The 27,851-nt window shown below is 44.7% G+C and overlaps 1 protein-coding gene and 1 pseudogene across 7 annotated transcripts in view; both read right to left on the reverse strand.

Moving 5' to 3' along the window:
• The window catches only part of GCH1 (GTP cyclohydrolase 1), a 60,662-nt gene extending 35,660 nt beyond the window's left edge, over positions 1-25,002 (reverse strand). For 2 of the 7 annotated variants that reach the window (XM_009427837.5, XM_009427836.5), the window contains exon 1: positions 24,408-24,941. In XM_009427837.5, the coding sequence (XP_009426112.1) occupies positions 24,408-24,750 (343 nt within the window). In that variant the 5' untranslated portion in view covers positions 24,751-24,941. Of the gene's footprint in view, positions 1-24,407 lie in introns of all 7 variants that reach the window. The other 5 variants (XM_016926112.4, XM_063792929.1, XM_063792928.1 and 2 more) reach the window with 3 other exon arrangements.
• Positions 6,675-8,442, reverse strand: LOC104002038 (farnesyl pyrophosphate synthase-like; annotated as a pseudogene).
• Positions 25,003-27,851: the final 2,849 nt, after the last annotated feature.

Here is a 27,851-nt window from a genome sequence, read left to right on the forward strand (position 1 = left end):
TCAGGTGATCCTCCCACCTCAGCCTCCTGAGTAGCTGGGATTACAGGCGCAAGCCACCATGCCTGGCTAATTTTTGTATTTTTTTGTAGAGATGGGGTTTCGTCATGTTGCCCAGGCTGGTCTCAAATTCCTGAGCTCAAGGGTTCTGCCTGTCTTGGCCTCCCAAAGTGCTGTGATTACAGGCATGAGCCACCATGCCTGGCCCCCAAGTGCTTATTTAAGCATACTTCGAAACAGGGGTTCCCAGACTCCCGCAGTGGGCCTGTTAAGACACAAATCTCTAGGCCCCACCCCTAGGGCTTCTGTTTCAGGTGATCTGAGCAGACCTGAGAATTTGCATTTCTAACAAGTTCCCAGAAGATCCTGAAGCTCCCGGTCTGAGAACCAGAGTGCCCCTGGTTTGAACTATTCCATGTTTTGTGCTGCTACATAGAAACTTCATCTCTTCAAAATGCTCCTACTCAAATATATAGGTAAATATTTAAGGACAAACAGACCTGTTTCTGCTGTGGAGAAAGTGAGGGAAAAAGGTAAGAAGAAACTCCAGGGAAAGATTTCCTCAAAAGGAAATTTCTGTCCAATGGAGTTCCCTTTGAACCCATAGTATAGGAATTAGTGCCGTCTGGAGTATCTGGTGATCAGCACCAACAACTCCAGCTTTATGAGGAAGCCGGACACCCGACGCATCTTCCTGGAAGGACAGAGTTAAAAGACAGTGGAAGATGACTTGGAACATCTGAGTGAGCATCCATCCTAAAGGATAGGAAAGAGCTAATGGAGTCTGCCTACTGGTTTTAAAATTAAGAGAAGAGACAGAAAGAAGTGCCTAGGGCATCACACCTCTGCTTTTGGCTGGAATTAAATCAACTCAAGGTGCTAACAAAGATAAGCCTATTCTGATTTGGTGGAGAATGGTCCAGACCCGCATAGTTCCATCTAATATCAGAGCTACCTCCACCAGCATACAGCGCTTATCTCATCATGCCTCGTAGTACCATGGTTATTTGTGCCCACGTCCCACAGACACACTGGGCTATAAGTTTCTGAGTTAAGCATTATATCTGAAGGCTTTGGAGCTTCTACACACTTCCCTGTAACACCATGCACAAAGCTGGAGTTAAACATAGATCTTCTGTGTTTATCCAATTAATATGTCTGTCTTTACTCTATGATTCACTTTTTTTTCTTTTTGAGACAAGGTCTCGTTCTGTCACCCAGGCTGGAGTGCAGCAGTGCAATCACCACTCATTGTAGCCTCCATCTCCCAGACTCAAGCAATCCTCCCACCTTGGCCTCCCCAGTAGCTGGGACTAGAGGTATGCCACCATATCCAGTTAATTTTTTATTTTTTTGTAGAGACAGAGTCTCATTATGTTGCCCAGGCTGATCTTGAACTCCTGGGCTCAAGCTCCTCCTACCTCAGCCTCCCAAAGTGCTCGAATTACAGGTGTGAGCCACCACGCTGGACCAATTCACTTCCTTAAAATACATTTTTAAATGAAGGGACTCCAAAGAAATTCATGCAGCCAAGGGAACATAAGAATTTTCAGCTGGGCACAGTGGTTCACGCCTGTAATCCCAGCACTTTGGGAGGCCAAGGCAGGTGGATCAATTGAGGTCAGGAATTCAAAACCAGCCTGGCCAACATAGTGAAAACCCATCTCTTCTAAAAATACAAAAATTAGCCGGATGTGGTACCATGCACCCGTAGTCCCAGCTACTTGGGGAGGCTGAGGCACGAGAATCACTTGAACCTGGGAGGCGAAGGTTGCAGTGACTTCAGATCACACCACTGCACTCCAGCCTGGGCAACAGAGCAAGTCCCTGTCTCAAAAAAAAAAAAAAAAAAATCACTGCCGTCTTGTTGGTAATAGCAAAAATAGAGAAGAGTGAATCAGAAGAACAATTACACAGTTTGGATAAACTCACAATAAAATACGACCCAGCAATGAAAGTGAGTAAATTTGGGCTGCATTTATAAATCCTTGAAAGGATATTCAGTGTAAAAAGCATGTAGCAGAAGGATATGTAGAGTATGAGCCATTTAAATTAAGTAGAAACAATGTTACATGTTGTTTGTAAACATATACAGAAAATGAAAGTATAAAAACAGACATGAGGCTGGTCGCGGTGGCTCACGCCTGTAATCCCAGCACGTTCGGAGGCCAATGAGGGCAGGACTACAAGACCAGCCTGGCTAACATGGTGAAACCCCATCTCTACTAAAAATACAAAAATTAGCTGGGTGTGGTGGCACATGCCTGTAATCCCAGGTACTCAAGAGGCTGAGGCAGGAGAATCGTTTGAATCTGGGAGGCAGAGGTTGCAGTCAGCCAACATTGCACAATAGCACTCCAGCCTGGGCGACAGAGAAAGGCTCTGTCTCAAAAAAAAAAAAAAAAAACATGAAAGCAATCCCAGCTACTCAGGAGGCTGAGACAGGAGAATCGCTTAAACCCGGAGGCGGAGGTTGCAGTGAGCCAAGATCATGCCACTGCACTCCAGTCTGGGCAACAGAGCAAGACTCCATCTCAAAAAAAAAAAAAGAAAGTTAGGGACCAAATTCAGTACAGTGGTTACCTCTGTAGTGAGATGATAACTGGATCAGGAAGTGATAACTAGGAAACTTAAACTATCTGTATTTTTTAAAAGCAATTATAGCAAAATACTAAGATTTGTTAAAACCCAATGTATTTTGATTAAACTTGTTCATACAGTCTTGTATATGTGAGAAATTTCATTAATAATATATTATAAAATATATTTTATATATAATATAATATATATTATAATATAATACATAATATGTAAAATATATATTATATAATACATAATATATAATATATATATATATATATGGAGTGTAATGCTGCAATCTCGGCTCACCGCAACCTCCACCTCCCAGCTTCAAGCTATTCTCCTGCCTCAGCCTCCCGAGTAGCTAGGATTACAGGTATGTGCCATCATGCCTGGCTAATTTTTGTATTTTTAGTAGAGACAGGGTTTCTCCATGTTGGTCAGGCTGGTCTTGAACTCCCAGCCTCAGGTGATCCGCCTGCCTCAGCCTCTCAAAGTGCTGGGATTACAGGCGTGAGCCACCGCGCCAGGCCAATAAAAATTTTTTTTTAAATTAAGGTCTTCATACACATGCTGGCATTTGTTTTTTCTATAAAAATAAAAAAATTTAAAAAAAGAAACAAACATTAAAAAAACAGGTTACCTTTGCAGGGAGGGGCTATAGGAGGAGGGCAAGGAGGAGTACACAGGAAGACCCAGCCAGCTTCACGCAGTGCTGCAAACTCCTTCAAAATCCTCCCTAAATCACATCCTGCAACTCCAAGTCTTCTGCCCTGAAGATGGCATTAAGATGTTTTGCTTTCTACCACCTGTTTGAAAAATTTGTCCTACAAGTAAGAGCATGTTAAAACAAATTCAGAGAGGAAAAAAAAAATCGCTCTGTCTGCTTTCACTTTCATCACGAGTACACCTCTTGTTAGAGCTTCCGACACTCACAGCTTTTTGTACTTACCAAGACAGAATTTGGAAAACTTGGCCAAAATAAGCATGAACCCAAACATTCCACAGACTGACACAATGGCGGAAACTAAGACGACTACAGACAACCAGTCACACCATCTGCTGGAGTGCACAGAGCTGCCGCACAGCTTTGATATGCTCCACAAACTTATTTCATAAACTGTAGGTTTGTCAGCAGGAAAGACCTAATGTATTGCAAAAAAAGTAAAAGTTTGGTTATTTTGGAAATTTTCACTCCCTTCATCTTTGGCAGAGACAAATTCATATGTTGCTCTTAGCTATTAAAATATAGCCAAAGCTATTGAAATAGATATTCTCAGCTGCCCTCAAAATAGTACTGACATGCATGTTTCCTTCAGCCAACCCAGTACTGATGAGCTATTCTCATCCTCTCAGCCAGCCTTGTCACAAACACTACATTTCTTGGTAAGAGTTCAAGTTTTCACGTATAAAGTTATCTTTACTAACATTTTGCTCCTCATTACAACAGTAATATTCATGGAAGTTTATTGGTAAGATGTAGAAATAATCAAATGAGAAAGTGAAAGCACATATAATCTCTCCACCCTGATGCAATTACTTTACTGCCTCTTAGGGGAACCGCATGCACAGTGGTTCAAGATGTAGAATGGTAAAGTAGAAGGAATGAATAAAAGAGTCCAGAGACCCAGGTTCTAGTGCAGGCTTTGTGCAGATTGTGTGACCTGGGCTTCCGTGTCCTCAGTGAAGGGGATGCTTAACATGACTCCCAGGTTCCTGATTTGCACAGCTCAAGGGTGTTGGACATTGATGCCAAATTACAAGTTATCCTTCTGCCCCACTGCTCAGCTTCTGAGATGTGCATGGCAGTGGCCAGGGCCTCTCTGTACTGAGGTAAGGGGAAAGTACTTATTTTAAACTGTTTAGATTTATTGCTGGATAAAACTGAAGGCTGCCAATCATGTATACTATTAACTCTCAAAGTTATCCAAGCCAAAGAACTCGCCTTTCTGGTCTCAGTTTACTACTCTGAATATTTCTGGTAGACCAAAATTAGAGCCTTAGAAACTGTCTAAGGAATCAAAACAGTGTATTCAAGGAGTCATTTTTAAAAACACACACACACTTGCCAAATTTAGTTTTTTAACTGGATAATTTTGTATATCTTTCACAATCCAGCTGTTAAACCAAAAATGGAATTTACGAAACAGATGGTGATAACAAGGTCTAGTTCACAGCAGTTCTACAGAAAAAAAAAAAAACACACCAATCTGATTAAACTATCCATTTGCTTCAAAAGCCTCTAATAGGCTCGTCCCTTATCATCCTACATTCACTTATACCACGAGATTTCATACAGATGGGTGTGATGGAACCATCTGTAATCCCATCCAAGTAAGTACCATCAGAGTGCGCAAGCCACCATCATTAGTGACAGATGAAGAGATAAGGGATCTTCCTTCGCAACAGGGGTTCCCAAATACCTGTTTTGGAAAATATAGCGTCCCAAGCTACCCAGCAAAAATCTCATTTACTATGTGTAGGGATGGACCCAGGATAAGTCGTTTTAAAATCTATGTGATTCTGGTGACTGGCTGGGGTGGGAGCACACAGGCTTGAGAGCTGAGGGTACATGAGGGTTGAAAACAGACCCACTGCTGGCCGGGCGCGGTGGTTCACGCCTGTAATCTCAGCACTTTGGGAGGATGAGGCAGGTGGATCACGAGGTCAGGAATTCGAGACCAGCCTGGCCAACATGGTGAAACCCCATCTCTACTAAAAATACAAAAATTAGCCGGGCACGGTGGCGCGTGCCTGTAATCCCAGCTATTCGGTAGGCTGAGGCAGATGAATTGCTTGAACCCGAGAGGCGGAGTTTGCAATGAGCAGAGATTGCGCCGCTGCGCTCTAGCCTGGGCGACAGAGTGAGACTCCGACTCAAAAAAAAAAAAAAAAAAAAAAAAAAAAAAAAGGCCCGGTGCGGTGGCTCACGCCTGTAATCCCAGCACTTTGGGAGGCCGAGGCAGGCGGATCACGAGGTCAGGAAATCGTGACCATCCTGGCTAAGACGGACAAAGTCCGTCTCTACTAAAAATACAAAAAATTAGCTGGGCGTGGTGGCAGGCGCCTGTAGTCCCAGCTACTCGGGAGGCTGAGGCAGGAGAATGGAGTGAACCCGGGAGGTGGAGCTTGCAGTGAGCCGAGATCACGCCACTGCACTCCAGCCTGGGAGACAGAGCAAGACTCTGTCTCAAAAAAATAAATAAATAAAAAGAAAAGAGAGAAAACAGACCCACTGCTGGCCCAAATTTGCTGTTCAGCAAGGCCAAACAGTGGGCAATTCTTCACTGTAACCCTCACTACAGTCACCACGTCATTCCTGTGGAACACTATGAGGCCTGGGGCAGGGGTGGGGTGGAGGCAGAGACAAGGAGGAAACTGGAGCCAACTCGACCTAAAGAAGGTGAGGCAGGAAGGACCCAGGTAGAGAACCTCTACGTGGTTCTTTTTGCTGGAGCAAATTTTAAAAATTTGTGAGGACCTCACATCAGAAAGTTGTACCCACATTCTAGAAAAATATCCCCCACTTAAGAAACCAGTTGCATCCTACAACCAACTCATTAGAAATCAATGTCTAGGGTAATACAATAAAGTTTTCATAGTTCTGAGCTGAAAACAAATCTATCAAACCATGACCTCAAGCAACTTGAGATCTGCAGAAATAAGAGGCCTAGGTGTAAAAATATTTGGAGAATGACTAGAGGTTAAATTGTAAAACTGATAGTTCACAGAAATGAAAACTTGTGGGCTGAGACAAAACAATATGATTGTATTGAAGATTAAAATTTTACCCAGGCCTAAAGGTCGAGTAGGAGGAAAGGTGGAGGGAGGGTTTCCTACAAAGGGAAAGGAAGAAAAGTACCACATAAAATAAGATATGGAAGTGGGAAACAGCAAAAGGAAAAAAGCCTGTGTAGGTCTATGCATGGAACAGAAACAAAATTCCCTTCTCTTTTAGAGCATTGTTTTCTTTTTTTCTTTTTTTGTAAGATTACACAGTAGGCCGGGTGCAGTGGCTCACGCCTATAATCCCAGCACTTTGGGAGGCCAAGGCAGGCATATCATTTGAGGTCAGAAGTTCGAGACCAGCCTGGCCAACATGGTGAAACCCCATCTCTACTAAAAATACAAAAATTAGCCGGGCGTAGTGGCGGGCACCTGAAATCCCAGCTACTTGGGAGGCTGAGGCAGGAGAATCGCTTGAACCCAGAAGACAGAGGTTGCAGTGAGCCAAGACCGCACCATTGCACTCCAGCCTGGGCAACAAGAGTGAAACTCTGTCTCAAAACAACAACAACAACAACAACAACAAAAGATTACACAGTAATTTATTGAGAGCCTCCTCTCCCTGCCTTGCAGTTGCTTGGAGATTTTGTACGCTAGCCCCAGGAAGGTGGCTGGGGGCAGTGGTGCAACACACTGCTCAATGAGACCCATAAGGTGGCTGTAACCATCTTCCACATACCAAGAACATGGTCAGCAGATCCAGCTCCTCATATAGTGCCTCCTCCCTGTAATTCTTCTGTAGGATCTGGTGCTGTTCCGGTGTGGCCCATTGCAGACACTGAACCACCAGTCAGCTGCATTTGTTGTCATCTGTTGTCCTGGATGTCAGTACAAACTCTGCCAGTGGTGACAGTAGGGTCCCCAAAGAGGTCAAGGTAATCATCCTGAATCTGAAAGAACTCCTAACTCCAGCAGGATCTTCCTGTCATTGGCCCATTCCTTCCCCACATTGACGCCTGCCATAGACATGGCTGCAGCTTCAGGATGGTAGAAGTAGAAGAAAGCTGTCTTATACTTGACAGTAGATTTGTACCTCTTTTCAGCGAATCAGTCAAGATCCACATTGCTCTGGGGGGCTGTGATGGGGTCCAGGGTCTGCCTGATCTCTGTCTAATAGGAACTCCACAGGAAGTGCTTTATCAGGTTCAGGTAATGGGGTTGCTCTCAGCAACAGAGCTTCAACAGGTGATAGATAGATGCTTCTAGAAGCATAGCATCATTGATGGCATCCAAACCTACACCTGGCTTCTGATACAAGCAGATCTGCCCCCAGCAAGGTGAGGGATGAATCCCTGATGTCATCTGCCACCAGGAAGAAAGCTTGCAGCACAAGGTGCAGTGGCTCACACCTGTAATCCCAGCACTTTGGGAGGCCAAGGCAGGGGGATTACCTGAGGTCAGAAGTTCGAGGCCAGCCTGGCCAACATGGCGAAACCCCGTCTCCACCAAAAATACAAAACTTAGCTGGGTGTGGTGGAATGCACCTGTAGTCCTGGCTACTCAGGGGGCTGAGGCACAAGAATCACTTGAACCCAGGAGATGGAAGTTGCAATGAGCCGAGATTGTGCCACTGCACTCCATCCTGGGCGGCAGAGCTAGGCTCCATCTCAAAAAACAAAAAACAGCAACAACAAAAAAAACGGGCAAGCTTACAGCAGTTCACACAACAGCCCAGACAGGACCTGCTGGAGACTATCAGCATCCTGTTTCCTGGGCTCTGCCAGCTCCTGGAATGCTACCAGCAACATCAAACCCTAGTGGTACTTGTCTCCAGTGGCAGTGTACTCCAGGACCTCTTTGAGCCAGGTAATAGACTCTCCTGTCTCTGGGTGCCCCATCTCATCCTCAGTCAGCATCCTGACAATCTGGGAGAAGTCCTGGATAAAATTCTGCTTTTCTTGGGCATACATATCTGGATTTCTGGTCTCCATTCATTTTGTTCCTGGATGTGAGTTCCTGCTTGGACAGCATTTTTCAAATTAAATTTTACATTTAGTTTGTGATTTCTTTCAAGCCCTACCACAACTCGCATTAGTCAAAACCAGTTATAGGCCGGGCGCGGTGGCTCATGCCTGTAATCCCAGCACTTTGGGAGGCCGAGGCGGGTGGATCACGAGGTCAGGAGATTGAGACCATCCTGGCTAAGACAGTGAAACCCTGTCTCTACTAAAAATACAACAAATTAGCCGGGCGCGGTGGTGGGTGCCTGTAGTCCCAGCTGCTCGGGAGGCTGAGGCAGGAGAATGGTGTGAACCCGGGAGGCGGAGCTTGCAGTGAGCCGAGATCGCGCCACTGCACTCTAGCCTGGGTGACAGAGTGAAACTGTCTCAAAAAACAAAAACAAAACAAAACAAAACAAAACAAACACCAGTTATTGTCCCCACTTTACAGATGAGGACACAGATACTGTCATTTGGAAACACTAGCTGACTGCTGAAGAAGAGCCAACCAGCCGGTGGGAGAGCCAGATTTTGACCCATCTTCTGACTCCATTGGGCTGAACTCAACCTACTAGAAGTGTGGACTGAAGGGGAGAGGTCCCCTTCAGGAAACACGCATCAGGGGTTACTGTAGGTTGAAGTCTGCCATGTGGTGACAAGGCCCAGAGCTGATGACAGCAAAAGACAGCAAATCTGATTTTTTAAAAGAAAAGTAAAATCCATTATAAACTGTCAGCCAGGAGAGCAGAGCAGAAAGAGTGGTCTAATGCCCAGAGACTGCCAGAACCAAAGTGGTGCACATCAGTCACAAAATACTGTTTCACCAACTATTTATTTGGCTTATATGAGGGAAAATTCAGAAATGTAATGCTATGTTGACCTTTTCTTTTTGAAATCAAACTGGAAGAATTTCAGGGGAAAGGAAAATCCCATTAAATCTTCAAACTAATAAAACATTTTTTAAAAAGGAACTTCTCTAGAGAAGCTTATCCTAGAAAACCAGTGAAACAGGGCTTTTAAAAACCAATTAGAAGTCTTTAAATCTTCAAGATCCAAATACTTAGTGTCTCCCAGTTGTGACAGTGCATGAAGTACAGAGCATTCCTGCTAAAAATGTTTTCCAGGAATTTAGTGAGGTCTTTAGACCTGACTTGCAGTTACCAGGAATATGAGAAATATAGAAGTTAAATGAAAACAAACAAACAAAAAAATCATACAAATCATAAAGGTAGAGTATCTTACAGGACAACTGACCTCTCTGATAAAGCAGTGGCAGGGGTTGGGGGCCGTAGGCGCTATTCCAGATTAAAACGTAATAATCAAATGCAAATGTATGGACCTTGAGTGGATCCTTGTTGGAAAAAATCATTAGTAAAAGACATTTGAGACACCTGAGGAAATGTGAATATATATTAGGTATTAGACGATATGAAGGAATGAATAGCTAATTTTACTAAGGGTGGTGTAAATCATTAAGAAAAACGCTTTTTAGGGTGACATTTCACCTCTAAATACATGTCTCTGATTTACTATCAGTAAACGAATAAACTACGCCAATATGGCAGAATGTTAGTTTTCGATCTAGGTGGTAAGTATATAGGTGTCTATTATATAATTTTGACTACTTTTATGTTTGAAGGTTTTACATAATAAAAAATTAAAGTTTACAAATACATGAGACTAACAGTGAATATTAGTTTTTTCGGTATTACTATTCTACCCAACCACTCCTTTTCTAGTTTATATGAAGCTTTATTAATAAACTAAAACTTCAAGCACTAGTAAAACTAACAACTGGTTATTATTTTGGTAGAAGCAACAACAACATTCTTGGGGGGAAAAGTCTTTTAATAAAGGCTCTGTCTAATCAAAGGAGCTACAGGTAGGAAGACCATAGATCCCAAGAACATTTAGATAAGAAACCTTTTCAAAAATCTGCATCATAAGAAAAAAGACAGAGACCTGTTACTATAGAAACGATTTGCAGGGCTTGAACATTTCCAGGGAAAACAGCACCTCTAGCAAGGAAAGGAGGCTGAAGAGCTTCCTAGGGCCTTGCCTGTCAGCTGCTGGAAGTCAACAGAGTGAGCGATGACAATTCTGACAGGCCCACCCATGCTCAGAGACCTCGGCATGACAATTTAACTCCTAGTCCTACTGCCTCTCCCTTCAGAACAGACCCAGAATAGTCAAGTGACTCACCTACCTAAGTTCATAAACCAGTTAGCATATTACTAGCCCAGGCTAGCTGTTCTTCCCATTACAGCAGGACAAAGCTTTGTTGACATACTAGTTTTTTTTTTTTTTTTTAGATGGAGTCTCACTCTGTCGCCCAGGCTGGAGTGCAGTGGCATGATCTCCGCTCACTGCAAGCTCTGCCTCCCGGGTTCACACCATTCACCTGCCTCAGCCTCCCGAGTAGCTGGGACTACAGGCACCCACCACCACGCCCGGCTAATTTTTTTTTTTTTTTTTTTTTTTGTATTTTTAGTAGAGACAGGGTTTCAGCGTGTTAGCCAAGATGGTCTCGATCTCCTGACCTGGTGATCTGCCCACCTCGGCCTCCCAAAGTGCTGGGATTACAGGCATGAGCCACTGCACCCAGCCTATACAACTAGTTTAAGAAATACCAAGGAGATTTCAGAATTAGATCAGTGAACAGAATTTCCAACATGCTAAATATGAAGCTGAAAGATGTGCATCTACTTTTTATAAACTACTTCACTTGTAAACAGCCCCAGCCCTCAAAAAGCTGTTTACTGTGGTGGAGGAGGGGTAGAAGGGGAGAAAGAGATGACACCAGAATGAAAGGACACGCAGCATGGGATAAGTATGGCCTCCGTGGAGGCAAAGCCTGACAGCACTAACAGCTGGAGGCTGTCAGCAAACTGTTCCTTGAAGCTGAAGGGCAGATTCTTTTTGATAGGCCATCAGAGAGGCATACCTCCAGGGCTGCCCATGTGATAAACGATAAATGGTGGGGTCAATTAGAGGGGTATGATCTACAGCAGCTATGCCTTAAAGTCAACTAGTCAGCGACCTCACTGAGTTAAGGCCTCTCATCTGATCTCCAGGCACGCATAGCCCTTCCTCACTGCTAATGAACACTGTACCACAAATGCCTAGACCACACAGGTAAAATTATATTTTAAGCTATTTTAGTGAGAGATTCCTTGTTTGGGATGTTTGCCAATGGCCTCTATTGAACTGAGTTCTGATTCCTGCTTAGGACAAATAAAAACTAATGTGTGATACATAAAACACATCACACTTCACAGGAAGAGCCATGGCCTCTTAGGACTGCACATCACAAACATTTGGACCAACTGGACCTCGAAAAATTCACCCAGAACTCAGTCACGGCCAATTTCCTCACCTAAACCTGGCTGCTTGTTCACAGAAGTCTCCATAAGCAATAGTTGTTGATAAGCAAGAGGCAGCAGCCACCTCCCCATGGTTGCCAACCAAAAACAAAAAGGACAGTAAAATAAATTACAGGAGGAGGGCAGATAATAAAGGCCAAACATTGCAAAAGAACAAACCTCAGGATCTTCACCTGGGTCTCCAGCTCCAGCAAGGAAATGAGACAGAGTGGTTTCTCAGATTAACTGTGCACTAAACTATGCACTAAACTAAAATACTAAATTGCCCTATATGAGGAAATGCGATGGAAGATAAGAAAAAAATGTCAAAAAATGTAGCAAGAGGCTACAACAGAACAAAACCTCACAGCAATGGTGAGGAAAGACAACAGAAAATCAATCAAGTGTTTTTTGCAAGGAAAAAACTTATTCAATTTTAGAAAAATCACTTTGGCATGAATGGATCAGAGCAGGACAAGCTAGGAGGCAAGAAGGCCAGTTAAGAGGTTATTGTAATTTAAGTGAAAGATGACTCAGATCCTAGAAATATTCAGGTGGTATATGTGTCAGAACTTTGTGAGCATGATTAGCCAAGGGGATTCACGAGAAAGAATAATTGCAGATAAAACAAATAACCAGGCCGGGAGCGGTGGCTTACGCCTGTAATCCCAGCACTTTGGGAGGCCGAGGTGGGCGGATCACCTGAGGTCAGGAGTTCGAGACCAGCCTGACCCACACGGAGAAACCCCATCTCTATTAAAAACACAAAATTAGCCAGGCTTGGTGGCGCATGCCTATAATCCCAGCTACTTGGGAAGGCTGAGGCAGGAGAATCGCTTGAACCTGGGAGGTGGAGGTTGCGGTGAGACGAGATCGCGCCATTGCACTCCAGCCTGGGCAACAAGAGCAAAACTCCGTCTCAAAAAATAAATAAATAACCAGGTTACAAAGACTAGATGAAGTAGCAACATGTGTCAGGTTAAAATTCATTACAAGGGTTGACTATGGCCAGAATGAACTTTAAAGACATCAGATAAAGGAGCTGGCCCTAATGCCATTAATATTGATCTTTTAAAAGCTTAAAATAAATCTAATTGCCTTGAAAACTCCATTTAATTTTAACTCTGGTACAGATAACTATGAATGTTAGTGTATGCCTTTTATTGAAAAACACTTAGACCATAATCTCTAAACCAGCATGGACACGTTCTGCAAAAAACAAACAACCCAAAAAAACTCAAAATGAATTTCCTTCTAGGTTCAACTCAAAAGCTACTTTCTCCATAACATCTGGACTTTCCTGTCTCTCCACCAGAAGCACCCAGCTTCCCTCTGACTACACAGAACCCCTTTACTCCTTGAAGGCCAAGATCAGGCCAACAATCATCTTTGTTTCCCCTTTAACAGTGACTACTCATAGAGACCATCTACAGTTCCACTTTTCACAGTTTCAGTTACCCTTGGTCAAACATGGTCTGAAAATATTAAATGAAAAACTCCAGAAATAGACAATTCATAAGGTTTTTTTGTTTGTTTGTTTTCTTTCTGAGACAGAGTCCCACTCTGTCACCCAGGTTGGAGTGTAGTGGCACAATCTCGGCTCACTGCAACCTTCGGCTCCCAAGTTCAAGCAATTCTCCTGCCTCAGCCTCCCTAGCAGCTGGGATTACAGGTGTGCACCACCATGCCCAGCAAATTTTTTTGTATTTTTAGTAGAGATGGGGGTTTCACCATGTTGGCCAGCCTGGTCTCGAACTCCTGACCTCAAATGATACGCCCGCCTTGGCCTCCCAAGGTGCTGGGATTACAGGCATGAGCCATCATGCCTGGCATTTTTTTTTTTTTTTTTTTTTTAAACACAGTCTCCCTCTGTCACCCAGGCTGGAATGCAGTGGTGCAATCCCAGTTCACTGCAACCTCCGCCTCCCAGGTTCAAGTGATTCTCGTGCCTCAGCCTCCTGAGTACCTGGGATTACAGGCACGTGCCACTATGCCTGCTTAATTTTTGTACATTTTGTAGAAATGAGGTTTGGCCATGTTGGTCAGGCTGGTCTCTAACTCCTGAGCTCAAGTCAGTGACCTGCCTCGGCCACCCAAAGTGCTGGAACTGCAGGCATGAGCCACCGCATCCAGCCAACAATTCATAAGTTTTAAAATGCACACTATTCTGAGTATTGCGATGAAATCTCCAGCCCTTCTGCCCAGAATATGGATCAATCCTTTGTCCAGAGGATCCACATTGTCTATGCTACCTACCTAATAGTCACTTAGTATCCATCTCAGTGATCAAATCAACCTTCAGTTTTGCAGTGTTTGTTTTCAAGTAACTCTTATTTTACTTAACAATGGCCCTAAACCACAAGAGTAGTGACATTGGCAATTCAGTTATGCCAAAGAGAAGCTGTGTTTCCTTCAAGTGAAAAAGATTAAAGTTCTCAGTTTATTAATGAACAAAATCATTACGCTGAGGTTGCTAAAACTATATTAAGAACAAATCTTCTGTCTGTGAAACTGTGAAGGAGGAAAAAAAAATTCATGCTAGTACTGTTGTTGTACTTCAGACTGCAAAAGCTATGGCCACAGCGCATGGTAAGTGCTTAGTTAAGATGGAAAAGGCATGAAGTTTGTGGGTAGAAGACACAAACAGAAATTTATTCTGAATGATGGCAATCCGGTTTGGTACTACCCTCAGTTTCAGGCACCCACTGGGGGTCTTGGAACAGATCCCCAAGGATAAGGGGAACCACTGTATCTTCAATTCTAAGGTTTTCTTGAAATAAGGAAATTAAAATATAATATGTGTTGAGAATATACAACATTGTACAGAATGAATTACTGATGTGGTGGCTCACGCCTGTAATCCCAACACTTTGGGAGGCAGAAACGGGCAGATCATCTGAGGTCAGGAGTTCAAGAACAGCCTGGCCAACACGGTGAAACCCAGTCTCTACTAAAAATACAAAAATTAGCCAGGCATGGTGGTGGGCACCTGTAATCCCAGCTACTCAGGAGGCTGAGGCAGGAGAATTGCTTGAACCCAGGGGACGGAGGTTGCAGTGAGCCAAGATCACACCACTTCACTCCAGCCTGGGCGGAAGAGCAAGACTCTATCTCAAAAAATAAAAATAAAAATAAAATAGATGTTTTTAATGTGGATGAACCTTGAAGACATTTTGCAAAGTAAAATAAGCCAGACATGAAGGACAAACATTGTATGTTTCCGGCCGGGTGCGGTGGCTCATGCCTGTAATCCCAGCACTCTAGGAGGTTGAGACAGGCCAATCACTTGAGGTTAGGACTTCGAGACCAGCCTGGCTAACATGGTGAAACCCTGTCTCTGCTAAAAATACAAAAATTAGCCGGGCATGGTGGTGGGCACCTGTAATCCCAGCTACTCGGGAGGCCGAGGCAGGGTAATTGCTTGAACCTGGGCGGCAGAGGTTTCAGTGAGCTGAGATCATGCCACCGCACTCCAGCCTGGGTGACAGAGCAAGACTCTGTCTCCAAATAAATAAATATTTCTACTAATGGGCTCCAATAGAATAAAATTCTAGTAAATGAATGTCCTCTTGGCCTTGAGTATAACAGATTTAACTTGGTTCAGATACTCTTTGCATAACCCAACACAAATTATATCCCAATCTAATTACTATAGACTCTAGCAAATTTATAACCATGGGAAACATATTTGTTTGCATAACCTGGAACTGAGAATTGTTCACATAATCCAGGATTCATAATCTGGGATCCAATGATTAGACAGTTGCCCTCTCCTGGTGAGTTTTAACACTGCAGTCTACTCAACCAAATACTAGACTCAAATTACAGTCCTCATATAGAAATCACTGGCAAATGAGTCAGGTGGGGAATGCCCAGGCATGGAAGGGTTTCTAGAGGTGGACAAAGCAAACAGCAGAGAAAATACAAAAGCGGGGATAGGTGAGGAAGAAGGGAGAAATGATTCAAATAAATTAGTAAAATATTATTATTAAAATTAAATCACCTACCAGAGATTACCATGATTCTCATTCTGTATCATCCTCTCAGCTCCGCCACTTTCAAGATACAGTCTTGGGAAAGTTCTCTCTGTGCCCCAATTTCCTTATGTATAAAATGGGAATAATATTGCCTACCCCATCGTGCTACTGTGAGGATCAAATGAGGTAACACATGTAAAAACTCACTGTTTAGCACAAAGTAAGCCATCAGCAGTATTTGTTACTCAGAACATCAGTCGGCTTAAGCATCGCTTCACCCATTCATGCTTCCATCTCCTGGCATTGGTCAAGTTCCTATGCCAAGTGCTCTCACTGAGCTGTGTTTTTGTTTATCATCACATTTCTCAATCTCACAACACATTTCTATTTCATGTGATTCTATCTGCTAGGCTGTAAGTTCCATGAAGGCAGGAACTATACCTGGTTTTGCTCATCCTGCATTCCCAGCGTTCAGTGAAGTGCGTAGTACTTGATGATCAATGAAATTGTAGTAAAATTCCTACTAATTTTTTTAATAATAGTATTTAGTACTAATACAAGTTGAATTGTGCCATTCGCCAAAAAAGATATGTTGAAGTCCTAAACCCCAGGTATCTTTAGCATGTGACTTTATTTGGAAGTAGGGTTGTTGCAGATGTAATTAGCTAAACTAACACAGGCATACTGGAGTAAAGTGGACCCTGCCTCATATGACTGACATTCTTATAAGACAAAACAAAAACATGGACACTGACAGAGGCAGCGACTGGAGTGACGCAGCTCAAACCAAGGAACACCATCAACTGACGGCCACCACCAGAAGCTGGGAAGAGGCAAGGACAGCCTCCCCCACTACAGGTTCTGGAGTGAGTATGGTTCTGCTGACCCCTTGATTTTGGAACTTTAGTCTCTAGAACTGTGAGACTGTTTATTTCTGTCATTTAAACCACCTAGTTTGCGGTACTGTGTGATAGCAGCCCTGGGAATCTAGTACGAGTACCAACCTGAAGGCTTTGCTTGCTATAGTGAAGTTATGTATATTGATTTTTCCTCCCATGTCAGAAAAATTGTTTATAGATAATCCGTTTTTAAAAGAAACTATTAGGATTGGCTTTTCTCCCCCTTTCTCAGTAACTTCTTAACTGTTTTATTCCACTTAGACATGTCCAAAATTCCAATCATATAATATGTCAAGTGCCTTGTTATTTTTTCTTCTTTATTCACAGTGCTCTTTCTGGCAATGAACACAACTAAGTCCTATATAAGTGTTCATTAACAAACCAAGCACAAAAATTATTAATGGATCAAAATTTGAGTGAGCTACACATCTAAAATAGTACCTCTTAATGATGAGAAGAGCATTTCTATAATATACTTTAAAACTTGGGATATAAACTCACCTTTCACCCATGATATAGGAGAGAATAGTAAATAGTTTATGTTTTTGTTCCTCTTCACATCTTAGAAGTTGTTAAAATTCTTAGTTCACCACAGCAGTCTAATTTAATAAATCCGAGAGGTTTGTGATTCAAAAAGAAAAACCTTTTGTGATTGCTACATTTCAGTATGAAGTGTCTAAGATGCATTTTTGTATAAACAAAGTATCTAATTGCCTCCCATTATCTTTAGTGAATAGACATAATCTTCCAGTGAAAATGGCTGAGGTGGGGATATGACTCACTGCCAGTGTCTGTGCTTCCTCAGCCCTCACAGGGAAGCAGTCAGCCACCTCCAATGCCATCTCCTCACGCTGGATTATATGCATGCTTCCCAAAATTTTGAACTGTTAACATGATTTATAAAAACTGTCTTGGCAGACAAGCTAAAACCTACTTTAACTGGAAATGTGACAGAGTCAAGACTCTTGCATATTCCCAAAAACTCATAAAAAACAACTGATGGAACAAGTTATACCCATTTAATCCTTGGTAGATAATGCTGTCTGAAAGGCTGTTCCCATGTATACCTGGAAGGGTCAGTTACAGGGGCATGAAGATCAAGGCCCTCAGAGAATAGCAGACTCTCCAATTTAACTAAGTGTAGGTTCTGAATAAAAGAATAGTGGAAATACAGGAAAGGTACCTTATATAGAAAGGAGAACTCACCAAGATAAAACCTTGAATATTTAAGAGAACTAGGATACAGCTAAACTGAAATGGGACAGAAATAGATCAAGATGAGCTGGTCTGAGCTGGTCCAAGGATCAGCTTGTGATGTAGATTCAAAGGACAGCCAGTTCCTGGGAGAGATGATAGCGTCTCCTCCAGCCCTCCCTCCTAGCCCATGAGCTACAGTCCAGTAGGGAATAGTACTAGGAAACCTATACAACCCTGACACCGCCCTGGTCACAGATGACCACAGATGCTCCCATGGAAGGTACACACTGGAAAGTAGGGAAAAGGTGCACAAGGAGACAGTCATGGAGAGATGCTGCAACGTAGGGAAAACTGAACAAATTCCCCAGAATGCCAGGAATTTGGATCAATCCACACAAGAGGAACTGGGAGGAAAAATGGATTTTGAAGAATGTAAAATACCAACTTATTTTAAATTTTACAACACTTAAGTCAACATTACTAACCAGGAGTTAATATATAGAATACAGATATATAAAAGATATAAAGTCCTGTATCCTGTTTACAAGCACAGAAAAGTGACCTTCAGAGAAGTATGTTCTTATCCAAAAACAATATATAGTGGCCACTTGACTCATGCTCTCTAAAGAAATAAAAGGGATTGTGCAGAAGTGTTTATGGACCTAAAGATGTGGGTTCCCACTCACTCCTATCTCCCACCAGTATTCTTCCTTCTCCCTGCCATCCAGGTTGGTCCAAGACCCCACCACATTTCAGGTTCATTCCTTTAAGTTCAGCATCATCCTTGTTCTCACTACTCTGTCTTCTCTTTAATTATATATCTCTTTAAAAAAAAAAGAAATATGAAATCCTTAAACAGATCCCCTAGATACAGGCTTTCAAACTTTTGACTACAACCTACAGTAAGAAATGCATTTTACATCTGGAGCCAGTGCACACACACACAATTATACCTATAAAACCTATATAGAAGTTTCTCGGCCGGGAGCGGTGGCTCACGCCTGTAATCCCAGCACTTTGGGAGGCCGAGGCGGGCGGTTCACAAAGTCAGGAGATCAAGACCATCCTGGCTAACACGGTGAAACCCCATCTCTACTAAAAAAATACAAAAAAAAAAAAAAAAAATTAGCCGGGTGTGGTAGCGGGCGCCTGTAGTCCCAGCTACTCAGGAGGCTGAGGCAGGAGAATGGCGTGAACCGGCAGACCGAGCTTGCAGTGAGCCCAGATCGCGCCACTGCACTCCAGCCTGGGCTACAGAGTGAGACTTCATCTCAAAAAAAAAAAAAAAGAAGAAGTTTCTCAAAACACTTGTCCTTACTATATGTGATAGACTGATCTTATCCATTCTACTCCACTTTTTTTTTTTTTTTGAGATGGAGTCTTGCTCTGTCGCCAGGCTGGAGTGCAGTGGCACAATCTCGGCTCACTGCAACCTCCGCCTCCCGGGTTCAAGTGATTCTCCTGCCTCAGCCTCCCAAGTAGCTGGGACTACAGGCACGCACCACCACACCCAGCTAATTTTTGTATTTTTAGTAGAGACGGGGTTCTTGATCTCTTGACCTCGTTATTTGCCCACCTCAGCCTCCCAAAGTGCTGGGATTACAGACTTGAGCCCCCGTGCCCAACCTCTACTCCACTTTTTTTTTCTGAGACTGAGTTTCGCTCTTGTTGCCCAGGCTGGAGTGCAATGGTGCAATCTTGGCTCACTGCAATCTCTGCCTCCTGGGTTCAAGCAATTCTCCTGCTTCAGCCTCCCAAGTAGCTGGGATTACAGGCATGCACCAACACACCTGGCTAATTTTTGTATTTTTAGTAGAGAAGGGGTTTCTCCATGTTAGTCAGGTTGGTCTCGAACTCCCAACCTCAGGTGATCCACCCGCCTCGGCCTCCCAAAGTGCTGGGATTACAGGCGTGAGCCACCGCGCCCGGCTACTCCACTTTTTTTTTTAATGCTGTTGACCCAATTCACAGTTTGAAATATACAGATAGGGTACACTGATTCAGTTCTCTGTGTAGCAGTATAAGGAAGTGGCTAAGAATTCTGCAGTCAGACTCTCTGGATTCAAATACCAGCTCTACTACTTGTGTCAACCTCTCTGCCTCAGTTGCCTTGTCATGGGGATAAGAGAAATGTTTACTTGAAAACTGGAAGATGAACCAAGACCATCCACGTAAAGCTTTTAACCCATTAAAAAGTACGGTCATGCATTGCTTAACAATGGGGATACATTCTGAGAAACACCTGAGAAATGCAGTTTCATATCGCAAACACTGAAGGAAGAGAGTGCTAACACAAACCTAGATGAGATAGCCTATTACACACCTAGGCTACACGGTAGAGCCTATTATTCCTAGGCTACAAACCTGTATGGCATGTTACTGTAATGAATGCTGCAGGCAACTGTAACACAATGGTATTTGTGTATTTAAAGATATGTAGGCCAGGTGGGATAGCTCATGCCTGTAATCCCAGCACTTTGGGAGACCAAGAGGAGAGGATCACTTGAGCCCAGGAGTTCGAGACCAGCCTGGGCAAAACAGTGAGACCCTGCCTCTATATTTAAAATACAAATAATAATAATTTTAGAAAGACATCTAAACATAGAAAAGGTACAGTAAAAATATAGTAGAAAAGGCTTAAGATGGTATGTCTGTGTAGGGCACTTACCATGAAAGGAGCTTGCAGGACTGGAAGTTGCTCTGGGTGAGTCAGTGAATGCATGGTAAGTGAATGTGAAGGCCTAGGACATTACTGTACACTACTGTAAACTTTATAAACACTGTACACTTGGGCTACACTAAACATATTTTTTCTTCAATAATTTCAGTTTAATGTATTTAAAACTTTGACTCTTTTGTAATAACACAGCTTAAAACAAAAACACATTGTACAGCTGTGCAAAAATATTTTATATCCTTGTTCTATACCTTTTTCTATTTTTAATTTTAATTTTAATTTTTATTTATTTATTTATTTTTGAGACGGAGTCTCACTCTGTCAACCGGGCTGCAGTGCAGTGGTGCAATCTCGGCTCACTGCAACCTCCACCTTCTGGGTTCAAGTGATTCTCCTGCCTCAGCCTTCCAAGTAGCTGTGACTACAGGTATGAGCCACCACATCTGGCTAATTTTTATATATTTAGTAGAGATGGGTTTTCAACATGTTGGCCAGGCTGGTCTCTTTCTAACTCCTGACCTCAAGTAATCCGCCCACCTTGGCCTCCCAAAGTGCTGGGATTACAGGTGTGAGCCACCATGCCTGGCCCAATTTTCTTAATTTTTAAATTTTGTTAAAAACTAAGACATGGGGGAGACGAGAAGAAAAAACTAAGACACAAACAAACACATTACTCTAGGCCTACACAGGTCAGGATCACCAAGACATCGCTAGACAATGTGAATTTTTCAGCTCCATTGTAATCTTATAAACCACCTTCATACATGTCGTCCATCATTGAAGGAAACATCATAATGTAATGCATGATTATATTCAATTAATGGCTTATAATAATCTTAAATGGGCTGGGTATGGTGGCTCACACCTGTAATCCTAGCACTCTGGGAAGCCAAGGCAGGCAGATCCCTTGAGCTCAGGAGTTCAAGACCAGCCTGGGCAACATGGCAAAAACCCATCTCTATCAAAAATACAAAAATTAGCCGGGCATGGTGGCACAAGCCTGTAGTTCCAGCTATTCAGGAGGCTGAGGTGGGATCACTTGAGTCCAGCAGAATGAGACTGCAGTGAGCCGAGATTGCGCCACTGCACTCCAGCCTAGGCAGCAGAGCCAAACCCTGTCTCAAAAACATGAAAATAAAAATAATAATAATAATCTTAAATGGTCCGCTCCATGGACTTTTCTTTTCTGAAACAGGGTCTCCCCACATTGCCCAGGCTGGTCTCCCGAGCAACAACTATCCTCCTGCCTCAGCCTCCCTAGTAGCTGGGACTGCAGGCACGCCACAAAACCTGTCTTTATATTGTGGTAAAATATATATAAAATTGGTCATTTTTAGCCATCTTGAAGTTACAATCCAGTGGCATTCACAATATTGTGCAACTATCACCACTCTCTAGTTCCAGAACATTTTCATGACTCCAAAAGGAAGCTCCAAAGGAAGCTCCATACTCATTACACAATCACTACCCATCCCCCTCTTCTCACCAGTCCCTGACAACTACTAATCTTGCAGTGTCTCTACATCCATGGACATTTTTTTTTTTTTTTTGAAATGGAGTTTAGTTCTTGTTGCCCAGGCTGGAGTGTAATGGTGCGATCTCGGCTCACTGCAACCTCCGCCTCCAGGGTTCAAATGATTCTCCTACCTCAGCTTCCTGAGTAGCTGGGATTACAGGCACCTGACACCATGCCCGGCTAATTTTTGTATTTTTGGTAGAGAATGGGTTTTCCCATGTTGGCCAGGCTGGTCTCGAACTCCTGACTTCAGGTGATCCGCCCGCCTCGGCCTCCCAAAGTGCTGGGATTACAGGTGTGAGCCACCGCGCCCGGCCCATGGACTTTTTAAATAGTAAAACTTGACCAGAACAGTTTTTTTGTTTTTTTTGTTTTTTCTGGAGACAGAGTCTCCCTCTGTCGCCCAGGCTGGAGTGCAGTGGTGCAATCTCGGCTCACTGCAACCTCCTCCTCCTGGGTTCAAGTGATTCTCCTGCCTCAGCCTCCCGAGTAGCTGGGACTACAGGCGCCTGCCATCACACCCGGCTAATTTTTTTGTATCTTTAGTAGAGACGGGGTTTCGCCATGTTGGCCGGGCTGGTCTTGAACTCCTGACCTCAGGTGATCCGCCCACCTCGGCCTCCCAAAGTGCTGGGATTACAGGCGTGAGCACCGAGCTCGGCCAACCAGAACAGTTTTCTAATGTGGAATGATGTGTTCTTTGCAGTTATTAATCCTCTTTAAATGAATCTTCGCTCATGAGATATTTCAGCTAACCATTTCTCAAGTAACTCTGTGAGTCACTTTAGATAATTCTGTGACCTGTCTCAGGGTCAGAAATTCCTCTCTCTTTGGGTAATTAGATCCATGCTAGATTACAGAACACTGTCCTATGAATTCTCTTTAAGGGAGGATTCCCAAAGCCTGGCCGATGCTGTGGAGTAAACCACTTTCTGCGTCTGCAAGGGGCAAAATGAGTAAGGCCTTAAGAAGACATTTCATTACATTGTGAAATATCTCACACACACACACACACACACACACACACACACACACACACACACAAATTTAAAGCCCTAGACCTCCAAAGAGCTGATCCCACAGAAAACTGAAAGTTTCTTCTTCAGTCTTTGTATTTTGAAATCACTTCTGAGATTCCAAACTTTTGCAATTGAGGGGTAAAAAAAAAGTGAATTTGGAAACAGAACTAGAAGTCACTGCCGGTTTTAGAGTGTAGCATCATTTCCTTTTGGGGCCCCGTCTCTTTCACATTCTGATTTCCCACCCTTCCTTTGGGGTGTGGAAGACTGGGCAAAAAATAACTTTCTTTTTCCCAGGATCTATTTGGTGGAATCGCTCTACACTCCTTCAGAGAAATAACTGGGGCAGGGAGATTGCCTTTCCAGCGCACTGTTTTTCTTTCAAAAAACAGTGAACGGTAGAATGCTTCTTAGGCCAAATAAATAAATGTCACCAAGACACACGGAAGGTGTAGACTGGAAAATAATGTCTTTGGTCCCAGCTGTAGAAGCCAGAAGCTTTATTTTTTTAAACATAGATCAATACTGCTTCTCTGGCCAACAGGCAGCAAAGTCCCCATTTTCCACTCTCCATCACCCCATCTTGCATCCTACCCACACTGATTGCATCCCCACCCTCTGGGTGAAAAGCCGACACGCCTCAGACGCTAACAGCACCGGGTCAACCCGGCTTTATTTTAGGGTGGGAGGGTGCGGGGATGAGACTGAGTCCTGGAACCCACGGAGCCCTCCGAATCCCGGAGTAGCTTTACTGCTTTTTGCGGGGTTGGGGGTGGGGGGAGGAAACAGATTTCAGCAGCAAACTTACCCAATCAACCTCACACCTCAAACTCCGGGGAAGCCAGTGCCCAAAATTGTGCCGAATTTTGTAAATGTCCTGAACTGAAGTAAACTTGAGGTGGACAAAAAAAAAAGCACAACTCTAAGACTCCGATCCCCTGGCAAATCACTGGGAATGCAGGTCCCCGAGGTTTCGGGGAAGGATCGCGCCAAGGCTTCAATCCAGATACACACCCTGACAATGGGATCTCAATAAGGAACTACCTAGGAAGCCGTCGCCGCAGCAAGTGCCCAGGTGATCCTTATCGTGGGCAAGTTTGGAACCGCAGGTGCCCCGAGAATCCCGCGCTGGGCGCTCAGGGGAGAGGGCTCCGGGCTCCCGTCCACGCCCACCCGGGGCGTTCTAGGAGGGCTGCGCGCTGGGAGCGGGAAGGGCCCCTGGAAGGCGGCTGCAGCGAGTTCCGGGGCTGAGAGGTCGCTGCCACCCAGGAAGCCCCGACTGTGCCCCACGCAGGGCCTCGGCAGGGCGGCAGGCTAGGGCGGGTTCGGAGGTGACAGCGCCCGGCTCCCTGCGCCAAAAGTGAGGCAACTCCGGAAACTTCCTGGAGCCGGCGCGCGTTTCCTGCAAGCACCGCCCCCGCCGCCCGCACGCTCTAGCAGCCCGCGGGCGCACTGACCTGAGATGGTCTCCTGGTAGCCCTTGGTGAAGAACTGCATGGCCGAGGCCGCCCTCCAGGGCGTCTTGAGCAGCCCTTGCCGCTGGGGGTTCTCGCCCAGCGAGCTCAGGATGGACGAGTAGGCGGCTGCCAGGTTAGGGAGGTTCAGCTCGTTATCCTCCTCGCTGCGGGGCCGCTCGCCCTTCCAGCCGTCCGCGGGCTGCGCGCTCTTGGCCTCGGGCCGCGGGGGCTTCTCCGCCGGCCTGCTGGGCCCGGGCCGCGGCGGATCCCGCTCGGGGAACCCATTGCTGCACCTGGCGCCCCGCGGCTTCTCCGCCGGTGCCCGCACAGGGCCCTTCTCCATGGACCCGCCGCAGCCGCTGCCGTTCGGGAAGGACCCCGGGGCGCTTCGAGGTCTGCGGCTAAACTCCGCCGGTGGCCGCGGACAATGGGCTGTGGCCGGAGTCACCTGAGGAAGGTACGCGACCTGCTTAGATCACACTCCGAGCCGGGAGCGGCCACAGGCTGGAAAGCCCGGCCGCGCCTCCTTTTTATGGCCCGGCGGCTCAGCCTGCGCCGCGGAGCGCTCCCATTGGCCGGCCCCGCCTCGCGTCACGGCCCTCGCCGCGCCCCTCGGCCTCCCGCCCCAGGGGTCCCCAGCAGGGGTCGCGGCTCCGGAGACGCCCGGAGGGGTTCGCAAGCGCAGGGAGGGAAGGAAAAGGGCGCCGGCCCCTAGGATCCGGCGGGACCCCTCCACTTATTGCGGAATGAGCCGAACCCGAAAAGAGGCAGTCGTCCAGGAGCTGGGATCTCAGTGAGAAAGACGCGGTCTGGGCGCCCAGTCGCCCCCTCTTCAGGCCAAGAGGGCGCTGCATTGAAGGGCTCCGGTCCCCTCGCCCTGTGAAAGATCAGCAAACAGGTGGCCTTGCCTGGAGAGAGACCGAGTTAAGCCACCGATTAGGAACCAACTCTTAAGCTTTCAAGGCAAGAGAATAATGTGACTTCAGACTCTTGGGTTTAGTTAAAAACCCACCTGCCACCTAGGGGCCAGGTGGCACCGCTGTCGGGGCAAGTGTCACATCAAGTGGCCCTTATGTGGGTCCCTATGTCTAGAAGGATAGGATTTATGGTTGCTAGAACTTTGATCCTGGAAAAATTGATTTGCAAACGAAGATAGGACTTTCACTTAAAATCCATTTCCGTCGGTGGCTCACGCCTGTACTCCCGGCGCTTGGGGAGACCGAGGCGGGAGGATCGCTTGAGGCCAGGAATTCGAGACCAGCCTGGAAAACATAGCAAGACCTCATCTCTATAAAACCCATTGCATTTTCTAGAAACGCAGTTGTGCAGATTTGGTGCTCAATTGTTTTACAGTTCCATGCAAAGCGTCTTTCCCCAGATGTTGGTACAAATTGTGAAATGCTATTCACCAACTGAACTCTTAACCAGTGACATCTGCTGTAACTGTTTTCTTTGAGATTAAAAAATGGACCTTTTTCCTCACTTGAGGGATTATCTCATAATGCCGAAGGTGAGCTTTAAAACATGTATCAAAATAATATTTTTTTCTTTTTCTTTTTTTTTTTTTTTTTTTGAGGCTCACTTCATCCTCCGCCTCCTGGGTTCAAACGATTCTCCTGCCTCAGCCTCCTGAGTAGCTGGTATTACAGGCACATGCCACCACATGAGGCTGATTTTTGTATTTTTAGTAGAGATGGGGTTTCACCATGTTGGCCAGGTTGGTCTTGAACTCCTGACCTCAGGTGATCCAACCGCCTCGGCCTCCCAAAGTGCTAGGATTACAGGCATGAGCCACCTCGCCCGGCCATTAATATTTTATTTGTTTCAGAGTTTTGTTTTTTTGTTTGTTTTTTTCTTTTTTTGAGATGGAGTTTTGCTCTTGTTGCCCAGGCTGGAGTGCAATGGTGCGATCTTGGCTCACCGCAACCTCCGCCTGCCGGGTTCAAGCTTTTCTCCTGCCTCAGCCTCCCAAGTTACTGGGATTACAGGTGCCTGCCACCATGCCCGGCTAATTTTTTTGTATTTTTTGTAGAGACAGGGTTTCACCATGTTGGCCAGGTTGGTCTGGAACTCCTGATCTCAGGTGATTCACCTGCCTCAGCCTCCCAAAGTGCTGGGATTATAGGCGTGAGCCACCGCGCCTGGCCTGTTTTGGAGTCTAATGTTGATTTTCTTTTTCTTTCTTTCTTTCTTTTTTTTTTGAGATGGAGTTTCGCTCTTGTAACCCAGGCTGGAGTGCAGTGGCACGATCTTGGCTCACTGCAACCTCTGCCTCCCAGGTTCAAGCGATTCTCCTGCCTCAGCCTCCCGAGTAGCTGGGATTACAGGCACCTGCCACCATGCCCGGCTAATTTTTTGTATTTTTAGGAGAGGTGGGGTTTTGCCATGTTGGCCAGGCTGGTCTCGAACTCCTGACCTCAGGTGATCCACCTGCCTCGGCCTCCCAAAGTGCTGGGATTACAGGTGTGAGCCACCATGCCTGGCCTAATTTAGATTTTCTGACATAGAAGCAGGTATTAATAGGCTTAGGATCAAACAAACCAATAGGGAAGCCTGTGGAATTATTCTATGCTAACAATGTAGCTTGGTCATTATAATAAGTAATTAGTATTTATGATACATCTGCTCTAGGCGCAGCCCCGTTGGAAACATTCAGGAAAGAAATATGGACATTGCCTAGCCTTGTAGGCACCTTTACTCCAAAATGGAAGAAATGTTCATATCAGTGGGGTTATTTATTTATTTATTTATTTTTAAATTTTAATCTATTTATTTAAGAGCGGGTTATGAGACTGGCTAATTTTTGTATTTTTGGTAGAGATAAGGTTTCACCATGTTGCCAAAGCTGGTCTTGAACTCCAGGGCTCAGGATTATAGGCCTGAGCCACCGTACCTGGCCCAGTGGGGTTTTTAAATAGAGAATATGAACATCCTTTGGAAAACCTCTTTGTCATTTTCCTCTTTATTAAAATTTTTAAATTTTTTATTGTAGGTTTTTATTGGGAGTGGGGCCCTGCAACATTTTTTTCCTCTAACTGTGCTGCCCACTGTCTGCTGATACCTCCTGGTCAGAATTATCTGCTGGGTCTCAAGCTATTTCAAGCATAGTTGAAGACAACATTCAAAGGATAACCTTGCATTTAACAAATGAAAACAAAGATTCTAAGTGAGGTACTTTAAAAATGGAGAGAGTAGATAGAGATGCTTTCAGTACGAACTTATTTTTAGTGGCAATCTTTTGTCTTCCTTTAAAAACATGTGTAAAGATTAACTAATATTGTATTCCACAAAGACAGTTTCTAATGAAATTTTTACCCTAAAAATTAACATTTTCTTACACATATTGCCACTGAGGCACCTGCACCTTTGTTGCAGGACAGGGCCTCTGGATACATGCTAACTTGTAAAATGGAGGCAGTGCCTTTCGGCCAAATGCCCAAAAAT

This window comes from Pan troglodytes, chromosome 15 (assembly GCF_028858775.2).
Source record: "Pan troglodytes isolate AG18354 chromosome 15, NHGRI_mPanTro3-v2.0_pri, whole genome shotgun sequence".
Classification (NCBI taxonomy): domain Eukaryota; kingdom Metazoa; phylum Chordata; class Mammalia; order Primates; family Hominidae; genus Pan; species Pan troglodytes.